Here is a 13,660-nt window from a genome sequence, read left to right on the forward strand (position 1 = left end):
CCTAAGTAGCATAACATCTTGATGAGTTTTGTAAGAGCTGAGGTATCAGAGAGGGTGGCTGGACCCCTCTCTGGTTCCCCAGGGTGGCAGGATTTCTATGGGCTAGGCTGGGGGCTGGCTTGTTTTCTTTAATCTTACAGGTGGTAAATGTTACCTGAATGGGTTCTCTTCAACTCTAGACTTTATAAGGATAAATGCATACTCTATTGCGAAGAACTAAACCTATGAATTACATCCAATTCATTCTTGATAAAGTATGAATATAATGACAAACCACAACTTACATAAAAATCTAAGATGGTTCTAGCATTGAGTTGAGTTCCTCTCTCCTAGAGTTTTCATGATTAGGTAGCCAAGAATGGCCTGAGAGGTAGCTTAGTCTCTATCTAGAATCTCTTCTAGCATCACCTTGGTTCTGTTTCTCCAACCTGTAATGTCAGCTTATATGCATGTTGAGCTGGTCACTTCTTTTAAAGTTGAGCTAGCAGAATCTTCCTGTAGTCCTCTGCATCTGTTCGGAGTTTAATTCTTGAAGAACAAGCTTTTTTTCCTAAAGGGTTTAGAATTGGCATTTCTAATTCTCTTGATTTTTTTTTTGTATGCATGCTGTTAGAGCTTGTATACAATGTATATTGTGTACATTTTTACACACATATAGTATACAAGGCTATTATACAAGTCTATGTGGGAGGATGTGTTCCCAATATAACTCCTCCAAAATACCTGAGAAATACTTTCTGTTTTGCCTGCTCAGGGTGCTATAAAAGAATGGATAGGGAGATATAGGGAGAGAAAATTTTAGCACCATCCTTGCTGCGCCCAGCCTGGAAGATGCTATTATTGCTCCAATATCTTTTTTTTCCTTCCATGATTGTGTCCATTCAGGCTGCCAAAACAAAAATTCCAGAGACTGAGTGGCCTAAACAACATTTATTTCTCACAGTTCTGGAGGCTGAGAAGTTGAAGATCAAGGCACTAGCAGATTCAGTGTGTGGTGAGGAACTTCTTCCTGGCTCATCACGGCCATTTTCTTGCTTGTCCTCAAATGGTTGAAAGGGAGAAGGAGCTTCCTGGGTCTCTTTGGTAAGGGCACTAATTCCATTCATGAGAACCCCATCCTCACGGCTTAATTATTTCCCAAAGGCCCCATTTCCTATTACCATCACCCTGGGGGTTAGGATTTCAAAATATGAATTTGTTGGGAGGAGGGGAACACAGGGAGTCCATAGGAGATTGTTTCTCGTCTGTCACTGAAATATTCTCTCTGTGTAGTACCCTCCTCCTTGTGGCAGAACTTAGTTAATTAAATAGAGGCTTGGTGTTGTTTAACTATTTCATGCCTATTACATATGGCCTAGTTAGGGCAATGTGAAACCAACATCCCAATTATATTTGTTTTCAAATCTTTGGTAGAACAAGACAAGAATAGATATTTCCCTAATATAACAAGCATGATGAAATATGTTTTTTAGGAGTTGCCATTAGGAATTCTCTCATTTAAAAATTCCAAACCAACTTTTTAATGTATGCCTTCTACTTTAAGTTTTAAATTAGAGTTCCCATATGGACCTATGTGTGCTTATATCTGTCATGTGGCTTTTAAGTGATCACATTTGAATTGTCACTTAGTTCTGACTCTCAGAGGACCAGAGCAATAGCATGTCACCACAGTAGGATCCAGTCTGATGACAAAGGATGCCTTCTGGGCAGTAACCTATGAACTCAAGTGGTGAAAACTACAGTGTGCTGGTCTTTAATGATGTACACACATCTTTCCCCCAGCCGGCCTCACATTTCCATGGTTCCTTTCTCCAGATGCAGACACTTTTCTTATTTCATCTATGTGGTGGGAATCCGAATTTATAGTCATTTAAGCTAAGGCCCGGTAATAGTAACTTTATCCTCCAATGGTCTTGAAAAAAGAATGCACACTTTCTTGTATTTTATTTTCTATATCCTGCAGGTACAATATTTTTTGGTTGATTACTTTCTTCTGCATGGGTTACATTAAAAATCTTTACCTTGAAAGCCCATGTAATCACAATTTTTTTTTCAATATGGGCTCTACTTTGAAATTTACTTTTTTTTTTTTTTTCATTTTCTGTACCTATCCTTATTTTGTTGGAACAAGATAGGATAGGTTTATATGCCAAAATTTGGAACCTCATTTCTGAAGTACTCAATTTCTAATACCAAAACATAGCCATGTAGCCCTCGAGCAGATGAAAGGCACCAATGATACAAATTTATTTATTGTTTGTTTATTTTTTGAGATGGCGTCTCTCTCTGTCATCCAGGCTGGAGTGCAGTTGCGCCATCTTGGCTCATTGCAGCCTCCGCCTCCTGAGTTTAAGTGATTCTCCTGCCTCAGCCTCCCGAATAGCTGGGATCACACGTGCACACCACCACGCTCATCTAATGTTTTGTATTTTTAGTAGAAATGGGGTTTCACCATATTGGCTAGGCTGGTCTCGAACTCCTGACCTCAGGTGATCCTCCCACCTTGGTCTCACAAAGTGCTGGGATTACAGGTATAGATCACCATGCCCGGCCCAATGATACACTTTACTTAACTTCTGCTTCTGCTTCCTACCCGCAAATGACATTTGACGTTTTACAGAGATATAAACTGAGCTCATTTTTAACTTGTATTTAACAAAGATACAATTAGTTTCTCAAGAGCAATTCAACATATCTTATTGAGGAATAATGCCCACAATTTTAACACAACTACTTACTCCGTAGATTGTACTACTTCTGTTTTTAGGTTGCAGATATGTTATTGCTTGCAGCATTTTGTTCATTGGATTCTTTGCGTTTTCTCAGTGCATACCAGTCTTTTCAAAAAAAATTACATTCTATAATTTGGGTGCTCTGTATATTGTTCTTACTAGAGCTTTGTTTTGTTGTTGTTATTGTTGTTGTTGAGACAGTATCTCGCTCTATCACTCAGGCTGGAGTGCAGTAGTACAATCACAGCTCACCGCAGCCTTGACTTCCAGGGCTCAAGTGATCCTCCCGTGTCAGCCTCAAGTAGCCGGGACCACAGGCACACACTACCATGCCTAGCTAAATTTTAAATATTTGTAGAATTGGGGTCTCACTGTGTTGCCGGGGCTGGTCTCAAACTCCTGGCCTCTCACGTGATCCTCTTGCCTCAGCTTCCCAAAGTGCTGGGATTACAAGCATGAGCCACTGTGTGCAGCCTTACTAGAACATTTATTGTACGTTTTATAGCCCTCCTGAGAGCTACAATTTCAATTACTCCTTATTATTTCTCCCCCCCCTTTTTTTTTCTCTCTCCAGATTATTAATTGCCTTAGAATCTTGTCTTCTCCTTTATTATTTACATTTTCCCTTGGTGAATTCTGATGCTTTCTATAAGTTATTTGCCTCTTACAGCACTGAATCTGCGTCATCTGCATCTTCCTTATGTCCTGATAGTCTCTTGTCTCTTTCTATCATCACAATTTGATCCCTGACTTGAACTCAGGCGCTATCTAAAAGTTCATGATTGGTTTAGGACTCATAGGTCAAACTATACTCTTTCTGCATTGTTAAGATTTGAGAATACACCTTCAAAATCAATTTTTCTTATTCTAGGTGGTCCTGAAGGTTGTACTACAGTGTGGTGGTGTCAAGCAGGCCACGGGCCCATACTGGTCTGTGGCCTCTTAGGACCTGGGCTGCACAGCAGGTGAATGGTAGGCAATCGAGCATTATCTCTTGAGCTCCGCCTCCTGTCAGATCAGCAGCATTCGATTCTCATGAGTGCAAACCCTATCATGAACTGCACCTGAGAGGGCTCTAGGTTGCACGCTCCTTATGAGAATCTAACTAATGCCTGATGATCCAAGGTGGAACAGTTTCATCCTAAAACCATCTCCCTTCCCATCCACCGCCCCCTGGTCCACGAAAATTGTCTTCCTGAAAACCAGTCCCTGGTGCCAAAAAGGTTGGGGAGTGCTGGTGTAGAGGAAGCAGAGTATGTGGATTAAGAACTCTCACTTTCGAACCAGACTTCCTGGGTTCAAATTCTTACTCTACCATATATTAGCTGTGTGCCCTTAGGCAAGTCACTTAACACTTTTGTGCCTTTTATTCCCCATCTATAAAACAGGATAATACTGTTAGGGGTTGAATTGTCACCTGCAAAATTCATATGTCAAAGTCCTAATAGCTAATAACTCAGAATGTCACCTTGTTTGGAAATAGGATAGTTGCAGATATAGTTTATTAACATAAAATGTCACACTGGAGTAGGGTAGGTCCCTAATCTAGAGTGAGTAGTGTCCCTATAAAAAGGGAAAATTTGGACATAGGCACCTGCACACAGGGAGAACACTACATGAGGATGAAGATGGAGATCTACAAGGCAAGGAATGCCAAAGATTGTCAGCAAGGCCCGAGAAGGTAGGAGTGAGATCTGGAACAGATGTTCCCTCACAGTGCTTAGAAGGAACCAGCCCCACTGACATCTTGGTGTTGGACTTCCAGCTGCCTAGAAGTGAGACACTGTCTCCAACTGTAAGACAAATGCCTGGTGTCTAAGCCACCCAGTGTGTAGTACTTTGTTACAGCACCCTGAGCAAACAAATAATATTCACCAAATCAGGCTGTTTTGAGGTTTCAATATGTCATTATGGGTAACTGAGAAAACACTAATAAATATTCACTAATTTACTTATCAAAAAGCACTAGGCATGTGTCACATGCATTCCTAAATGCCCAGGTCCTCACTGGCTATATGTACATAGTGTGTGTGATTTCAGAGGTGCTTGCAGGCCCCACCCACCTGCAAAATGCAAATTCCTTCGTTCTGCTTCCATAAGTCCTTGTTCCAAGTTAAAATAATAATAGTACTGATGGTATACTCATAGTGATAACAACCATTGAATAACAATTTCCTATAAGAAAGGTGCTGTGTGCTAGGTGCCTAATAATATAAGATAATACCTCCCTACCTTCCCAATGCCATGTTATTGGTGTCCACTGTTGAGGTTTACAGACCTCTGTGATCCTGGATCATCAGCTCCACAGGCTGTGTTTTATTCATCTCAAGCCGCATCACTACCCCCGTTTCACCACCTCTGCCTTCTCATTCTATCTGGATCTCTTAGCTCCCCTCCTACCCAGGAGGCAGCAGTGTGGAGGAGAAGTCTCAGACCTCACATTCCATCTGTTCTCCTTCGTGGAACCCAGGAGAATGGGGCGGCATCTCCAGCCTCCCAATGCTGAGGAAGAATGGGGCTCTTCCCATTTCACCCCTCCCTTTCTCCCCTGCCTCCAGGAATGGGCCACTTCTGCATGGGGCAGCAGGTCCCAATTCAGCTCACACGGAGAATGTAAGAACTACAAACAAAATTTCTATTGAATTTTGTGTCTTAAAAAAGAGAGAGAGAGAGAGAGAGAGAGAAGGGGACCAAGGAACTCCCTTCCCTACACATGCTGGTAACTATGGGCCTGTGAGGCTCTGCTCAGGCTTTTTTCCTTTGTTGTGCTTATCCATTTCTGCGTAATAGATTACCCAAATACTCAATGGCTTGAAGGTGACCATTCCATTTCTTACCATTCCTGTGGGTCAGGAATTTTGGAAGGGCTTGACTAGGCAGTTCTAGCTTAGCATCTTTCAGTGCAGTTGCAGTCAGATGGTGATAGGTGTTGGAGCAGCTGTGGACTGGCCCACCATCTGTTTTTCTTCCTGAAATCTTGAGCCTCCCCATCATGGTCACTCAATGTGAGTTGGTTTGGGCTTCCTTACGGCATGGCTGCCTCAGGACAGCTGGACTGCTTATTTGATGGTTCAGGGCTCAGGCACAAGATAGGACCTGCAATACACTTTATGATTTAACCTTGAAAGTCACAAAATGTCACTTCTGCTGCATTTTATTGGTTATAAAAGAGTCAGAAACTCATCAAGTTTCAAGGGAAGGCCAGTTGAAGCCAACCTTCAATGAAGGAGTGGCAAGATTCTAGAAAAGCATGTTAGTCAAGAAACATTGTGTGGCCTTCTTTGGAAAATATATTTTTGTACATCCCTAGACACTCTGGTTATTTGCACAAACTGTTTATGTAAATAAAGCTGCATGACACTGTCATCAGCCAACACATACTTAGTAAACATTGACTCCGTCCAGGTTGTATGCTAAGCCTGAGACTTCAAAGGTGAAAAGTCCTTATCTTAGAGCTTAAGGAGTTAGGATCCTGTTAGTGGACATAGATACATAAATAACAAGTTATAGTATCATTTGATCAGTGCTATAAATGAGGTACAGGGTACAGTGGTGCATGGAAGAATGAATACATTGAATAAGTATTTCCTGAAATAAGTACCTCCCTTTCTCCACGTGAGATACCCTGGGGTGACAAGCTCTGGGGTTCCGGGTCGGGGGGATGAGAAAAAGACACTGCCCCTGAGCTCCTTGAACTTACCGTCCAGGAAGGAGTGAGGAACTCCAACCACCACCGTCGAGATGGAACTGAACTCTCAAGTTTGTATCATGTTACAAAATCAGGGCTATCAGTGTGGAAATTTTGCTCTTAATATTTCAAAACATATAGTAATTGCTATATTTTAAAAGGACTTTAATGGCTTCCTTGAGAAAATGTAAATGAGCACTTTGTACATTACATTTCTAGACTTTCTTTTGCTGGCATAACAGCAAGAATTCAAGTGAGAGGTTATGAAATGAGTAGACAGAAGAGTATTCCTGGTGAGAAAAATTTACTGTTCCTTTATATTATAATATTGATACAGATTGAGTATCACTTTTCTGAAATGTTTGGAACCAAAAGTGTTTGGGATTTTGAATTTTTTCAGAGTTTGGAATACTTGCATTATACCAGTTGAGCATCCCAAATCCAAAAAATCCAAAAATGCTCCAATGAGCATTTCCTTCGAGTGTAATGTTGGCACTCAAAAAGTTTCAGGTTTGGGGGATTTTAGATTTTAAATGTTCAGATTTCAGACACTCAACCTGTAAACGCAACTTTTTCTTTCTCTCCTGTTAAACCAAATCATCTCAATACTAGAACATGTATCTTATCATACTTGCCTTTTTCTAAATTTCACAGTTAACACATATATGTTGAAGGCCTCAAACGTTCAATCTGCAACCAATGTTAAATCCAACATGAACTTTCATTTTCACCCTTGACAAAGCGGTTTATCATCCTGCTTGGAGAGAGAGGTTCATACATCATTGAAAACTTCACTGTTTTTCTTTCTGAAATCTTGAGCCTCACCATCATAGTCACTCTATATGAGTTGATTTGGGCTTCCTCACGGTGCTGTACAGAAGGCGGTATTCCACACACGGGTATACAGAAGATCCCATGTCAAGAAGAAGTTATTCCACTTTAGAGAAAGCTCCAGTCAGGTTGGTGTGATCGAAACAGACTGATTCATGTTAAACGCTGTGTTCAACTGTCTTGCAGGTTCTTCATTCCTTTACTGACGCCATCTTTGATGAGTGGATGAAAAGATTTAATCCTCCTGCAGATGCCTGGCCTCAGGAGCTGGCCCCTATTGGTCACAATCGGATGTACAACATGGTTCCTTTCTTCCCTCCAGTGACAAATGAAGAACTCTTTTTAACCGCAGACCAACTTGGCTACAGCTATGCCATTGATCTGCCAGGTAACTAACACAACTTCTAAATGGGTGATTCATTCATCGTCTAAAGGAGCTAGCTTGCTTTCTTTCTTTTTAATGTAAACCAAGACCTTTAACTGAAGCTTTCAGGTCTAGTTAGGTTTATTGACCATTTTTCTAGCATATGCGTATTTAGCAAAACGAGCCTTTAAACTACCAATTAAACATCAGAAAGGGACTAATGAGCTGACTCTTGTTTTAGAAAACTGAAAGTTTTTAATAGTTCTTATTAAAGGAACTATCTACTTCTACACCTGACTTGACAATTCTCTCTGAATTAGTTGGATTAATAAAAAGCCCCTCTATGGTTGTTCCAAATTTCTAACCAATGAAGTAAACAGGCCTGCCTCAAGGAATAATCTCTAAATCCAGCTAGTCCCTGTACAGTGTATCTGCCCAAAGTCTCAGCCTAGAAAGCAATCAAGATGATTTCAGAGCTCAGTCTCTCCCTCTTTGACCTGAGTCTATCAAGCCTGGTTGTAGTGGGATGCTAGGGCAGAGGATTACGTCAAATCAAGTTCAAATTTATGAAAGAGCCTAGGTACAGAGGGCCTTAGATGCCAGGCAGAAACTCCAATAAGATACCACCTCATACCCATTGGGATGACTGCTATCAAAAAAATAGAAAATAGTAAGTGTTGCCGAGGCTGTAGAGAAATTGGAATCCTTGTGCATTGCTGGTGGGAATGTAAAATGATGCAACCACTATGGAAAACAGTATGGGGATTCCTCAAAAAAAATGGAACAAAGAATTACCCTACGACCCAGCAATTACATTTCTGGGTATACCTAAAAGAACTGAAAGCAAGGTCTAGCAGAGATATTTGCACACCCATGTTCATAGCAGCATCATTTACAATAGCCAAAAAGTAGAAGCAGCCCAAGTGTCCATCGTGGATGAATGAATAGACAAAAGGTGGCGTATACATACAATGGAATATTATTCAGCCTCAAAAAGGAAGGAGATTCTAATACATGCCACAACATGGATGAACCCTGAGGGCGTTAAGCTAAGTTTAATAAGCCAGACATAAAAACAAATACTGCATGACTCCACTTATATGAGACTATGAGATAGTCAAATTCACAGAGGTTACCAGGGGTTGGGAGTGGAGAATAGGGAGTTACTGTTTGGTGGGCACAATGTATCAGTTTTACAAGATGAAAAGTTTCTGAGAATGGATGGTGCTAATGGTCGCACAACAATGTGAATGTACGTAATGCCACTGCACTGCATATCTCTGCTAGACCTTGCTTTCAGTTATTTTAGGTATACCTGGAAGTGTAATTGCTGGGTCATAGGATAATTCTTTGTTCCATTTTTTTGAGGAATCCCCACACCGTTTTCCATAGTGGCTGCACCGTTTTACATTCCCACCAGCAATGCACAAGGATTCCAATTTCTCTACAACTTCAGCAACACTTACTATTTTCAAGGTGGTCAAATTTATGTTACGTGTATGTTACCACAATTTCTGAAACATAATTTTTTTAAAAACTAGCCAGATGATTTGGACAAAAGCAAAAGGCAACCATTTTTGGGTCTTGAACAAAGAAATGGGAGAATCAAAATATCTGTGTTTTAAGAAGATGAAGTCGGCAATAGGTGCTGCTGGATTGAAGCGGGAGGAGACAGATCAAAACTCTCTTGGAGGAATCCCATCAGGACAGGTCAGGACCTCCCGGGGGATTGCAGGAAAAAGGACTTGAAAGAGAATCTTATATTTAGGTGAGTGTAAGCTATAGAAAAATTCAGAAGAGCTGAAATTAAGAACAGTTGGCCAAAGAGAATATAATTTTTAAAAATAAATGACAAATAGGCATACATATATTAAAAATGAAATTTGGCCAGGCGCAGTGGCTCACACCTGTAATCCCAGCACTTTGGGAGGCCGAGGCAGGTGGATCACCTGCAGTCAGGAGTTTGAGGCCAGCCTGGCCAGTGTGGCGAAACCCCGTCTCTACTAAAAATACAAAAATTAGCTGAGCATGGTGGCGGGTGCCTGTAATCCCAGTGACTCGGGAGGCTGAGGCAGGAGAATCGCTTGAACCCGGGAGGCAGAGGTTGCAGTGAGCCGAGATCACGCCACTGTACTCCAGCCTGAGTGACAGAGCGAGACTCCGTCTTAAAACAAAACAAAACAAACAAAGAAAAAACCCCAAAAATGAAATCTACCAATGTTGTGGAAGAGTGCTTATAAAATATGTTTGAATAGAGGACTGGATTTATCATGTGGGAGATTGACATTTTATTCACAGCTATTCAAATGGGTATAAATATCTGCTTGTTTATTGAATGTCTCCTAGTGTAACAGCCAGTCTCATCCCTCTCACAGGCTTATCATTCTATAAAAAAGGTGGAGACAGTAGCAGAATTTCTCTACCCGAGGGTTGTATATTTTGCAGCTCCCCAGATGCCATTTTAGCATGCACTTTTACAAATGAATTTCTAACTCACAAAAGTAGTTACATTCCTCCTTAGAGGGTTTCTTCCGCATAAGTATTTATTGTAACAAATTTTTAAAATGCAATAAGCTGTATTTAAGTAATGGGATGCCATTTCCGACTTCCCCAAGAAAAACAATTGTGGATATGATAAATGGTGAGAAAGGAGAAGATAAATTTTAGTCTAGCAAGAGTAGTTTTGCTTTATCAACAAAAAAGCATGTGAAAGCCAAGTGCGCTTGCTCTTTTTCTCTTCTGAAAGTATTCAGCTGATGAAAATGCTGACGGTAGACCCTTCTCTTCTGCTTTAGTTTCAGTTGAAGAAACTCCAGGTTGGCCCACAACCCTCTCAGTGGTCATGGGAATGCTGGTGGCTTTGGTTGGTCTTTTTGTGCTGCTGGCTTTTCTTCAATATAGAAGACTTCGAAAAGGATATACACCCCTAATGGAGACACATTTAAGCAGCAAGAGATACACAGAAGAAGCCTAGCGTGCTCATGGCTTACCTAAGAGAAGAGGCTGGCCAACCCATAGTTCTGACCCTGACAGTAAAGGAACTAATCCTCACTGTTCCTTCTCGAGTTGAAGATCTTTGCCATAGGTTCTTCTATAGTGATGATGATCTCATTCAGAAGATGCTTAGCTGTAGTTTCCACTTTGCTTGCTTGTTTAACAAACCCAAACTAACGTGCTTGAGGCTACCTCTATCTTCAAATAAAGGTAGACCTGACAGTTTATGATATCTGATAATAATCCCCCATATTGATTAAGCCTCCTCCTTTTCTGAAAGTATTTTAAAAAACAAAAAAATCCCAAAACATTGATCCGGGGGAGTCATTTAAATTTGCAGGTCAGTGCAATTTGAGACCTGGCCAAGACCATGCATCAATCTTTCTTAGCCCCAGTGTCTTTATTGGTAATGGCATGGAGGTGGGAGGTGGTAGGTGCTAGATGAATCTCCAAGATCCCTTTAAGCTGTAAACATCTCTGCTTCTAGGTACCCTCCTGATTATCTTCCTTGGGCTTATTTTTCTTCTGTCCTCTATCTTTTTCCTCTCCAGCTTAGAAGATGAGAATAAGCCTTGTTTTCTTTACAGGACAGAAAATGACTAAATGAAGGATCAATTCCACTCTATTGTGTAAATTAGATTTTACAGATTTTACTTAAAATCTGCAGTTTTAAACAGTAGACCTATATTACAGGATTCAATAGCTAGATACACATTGATTCTATAGTGATAAATAGAGAAGATAATAAAATCATAGAGCTTCCTGGTTTGTTGATATACTACTGTAAACCTATAACAAATACAGAATTACTCTTTCCAAGAAAAGCTGACTGAAGGCTGGCGAGGCTATAAACCTGAACATGAGACAATTTGACCTGAGTCCTATTAGTCTGAGGTCTCTTTGGCTGATCCTGAACCAATTTCTTTACTAGGTAACCTCAGATGAAAAATTATTCCCACATAATGCACTTGGCTTATTTTTAAGCATTGATGTTAGATTCATTAATGTTGCAGTATACTCACAGTTACTTACGAATGCTGACCAATTAAGCCTTATTTGAAAGCAAACCATCTGTACAAAACATGGCAATTCAGAATTAAGTGGTTATATTCTGCTATGCAATCATCAGATCATGAGAAATAAGAATGAGGCAATCTTTACTACGATGTTCAGACTTATCATGATGGACCCCACTTCAGAGAAGTTAATGGCTCTTGAGATTTCCATGCAAATTTCATCTGCTCATATCTGGTTTCTGTGCATCAGGAGTGAGACTGAAGTTCTAGGGCATGGTTTGTCTGTCGGGGTCCCTCTCTACTGGAATGAATGAATGTAAAGAATGGGTGTTAAGAGGTCCCCGGAGCTGCCTTCTACATAAAGGGGGCCTAGAGAGTGCAAGACTCACCAAGAACCAGTTTTCCCCCTGCAATAGGACTGCTAAAGCCAGAGAAGTGGACAAAGCCCAGTTGGAACTGAATTTGAGTTTGAATCTCATAAAGTTACAGGTGCATCTGAGAGCAGGCTCAGTGGTGAAGATCAAGATAGCCCAGAGTCCTTCATGGGGGTAAAACCCTGCTTGGGCTTTTTAGCTTCAACCACATGCATACCTGTCAAATCCTGCCATTAACAATATTCATGGAAAATACAGCACTGTATCTTTCACAAGCTCCACTCTGGAATGTTTATGCTCTGAGCTCAGGATAGTTGGGGAACACATTTTTAAATCTTGGTTTTAAACAAAAAGAGAAATTTGTTAAAATGAAGATATAATTGCGCATGGTATATATATTTCTGAAAAGTTATGTATTAATCAATTATATATTAAAAGCACCAGGAAAAACTGCTTTTTATAGGTGAACTATTATGAATAATTTCATAAAGCAAATAACCACCTCTAGCTTATCTGTCAGGTATATCAGAATTCTCATATATCATATTCTCATAAGATTTGGTTAAAGCAAGATTTATCTTAGGTGGAAAAAATAGTAATCAGTTATACTTAGCTACTTTTATCTATAGTGTGGGCAACTTTTTATAACTATTATGTTTTATAATGTCTTCCTGAGAGAATTCCCTGATTTTGTAGTTCATATAAGAGAAATACAATTTTCTAGCATTTTCTGACCTTACAATAAATCAATTATGAGCACGTTTTAACAAATATTAAGGTAGCATAAACCGACAGAATAAAATGTTGGTATTTACTTACATTGAATATCATGCAAATAAACTCACAAAATGTCACCAAATACTGTGGGCTATATTTCTCAATGATGGGGGAAAGAATTCAACCTTGAAGAAAATGACCAGATCACTTTATGCTTATATCTTCAGTATTAGAAAAACTGCATATATGATTTTAATAGAAATGCTTTTTATAAAGCTAACATTCAGAAATGGGGTAAAATGCAATAACATGTTCCCTTTGTGCATTAAATTCCTTTCTAATTCTAAAATTGACATTTGTATCTTGCTTACGATTTAACATTGTTAGTTATAATACTTTTAGTGACTAGTTTTAATCTTACATTATTAAGAAGTAGAAAACTTACTAAAAAGGAAACGAAAAATAAATGTTGTTTTACAGATTATTGTTTATCTTTTGAGGATTATTGTTTTTTAATTTGTGTGCATCAATTCCCATCTTTTGGGCACTCAACATGTATATTGAAGTATATATACATGTAAAATACATAATAACCTCAGTCTGAAAAGTAATCTCTTAAACCGATATGCTATTTTCTTGGTGAGTTTCCAAACAATTGCTATTTTCTGAATCTGTATTGAACAGGTAGGAAAAGGAGAGCCAGCCTTTCCCCAGGTGAAGTTACTTTTGATATCCCCACAGTCCAGTGACTAATCCTGGGGTGGAAGCAGGCGGCTACTTCAAGTGACCGACCAGGGAAGAGAGGTCCTGCAGCAGCTAACTTGGTGATCCCCCAGGTAAGCCTTCCAGATGGGTCAATTTGTTGGACACCCCCAGAAGAAGAAAGTTAGAACCAATGTGGCAATGGTTATGTGAGGTTTGCTTCCACATCTAGACCTGAAGTT

General features: G+C 39.9%; 1 protein-coding gene across 1 annotated transcript in view; it reads left to right on the forward strand.

The window, feature by feature from the left end:
- DCT (dopachrome tautomerase) overlaps positions 1-13,200 on the forward strand; it is a 51,196-nt gene extending 37,996 nt beyond the window's left edge. The window contains exons 7-8 of the mRNA XM_011996651.1: positions 7,438-7,639; positions 10,411-13,200. Of these exons, the coding sequence (XP_011852041.1) occupies positions 7,438-7,639; positions 10,411-10,589 (381 nt within the window). The 3' untranslated portion in view covers positions 10,590-13,200. The remainder of the gene's footprint in view (positions 1-7,437; positions 7,640-10,410) is intronic.
- The last annotated feature ends 460 nt before the right edge of the window (positions 13,201-13,660 follow it).

Source organism: Mandrillus leucophaeus, unplaced genomic scaffold, assembly GCF_000951045.1.
Source record: "Mandrillus leucophaeus isolate KB7577 unplaced genomic scaffold, Mleu.le_1.0 Scaffold520, whole genome shotgun sequence".
NCBI classification, from domain to species: domain Eukaryota; kingdom Metazoa; phylum Chordata; class Mammalia; order Primates; family Cercopithecidae; genus Mandrillus; species Mandrillus leucophaeus.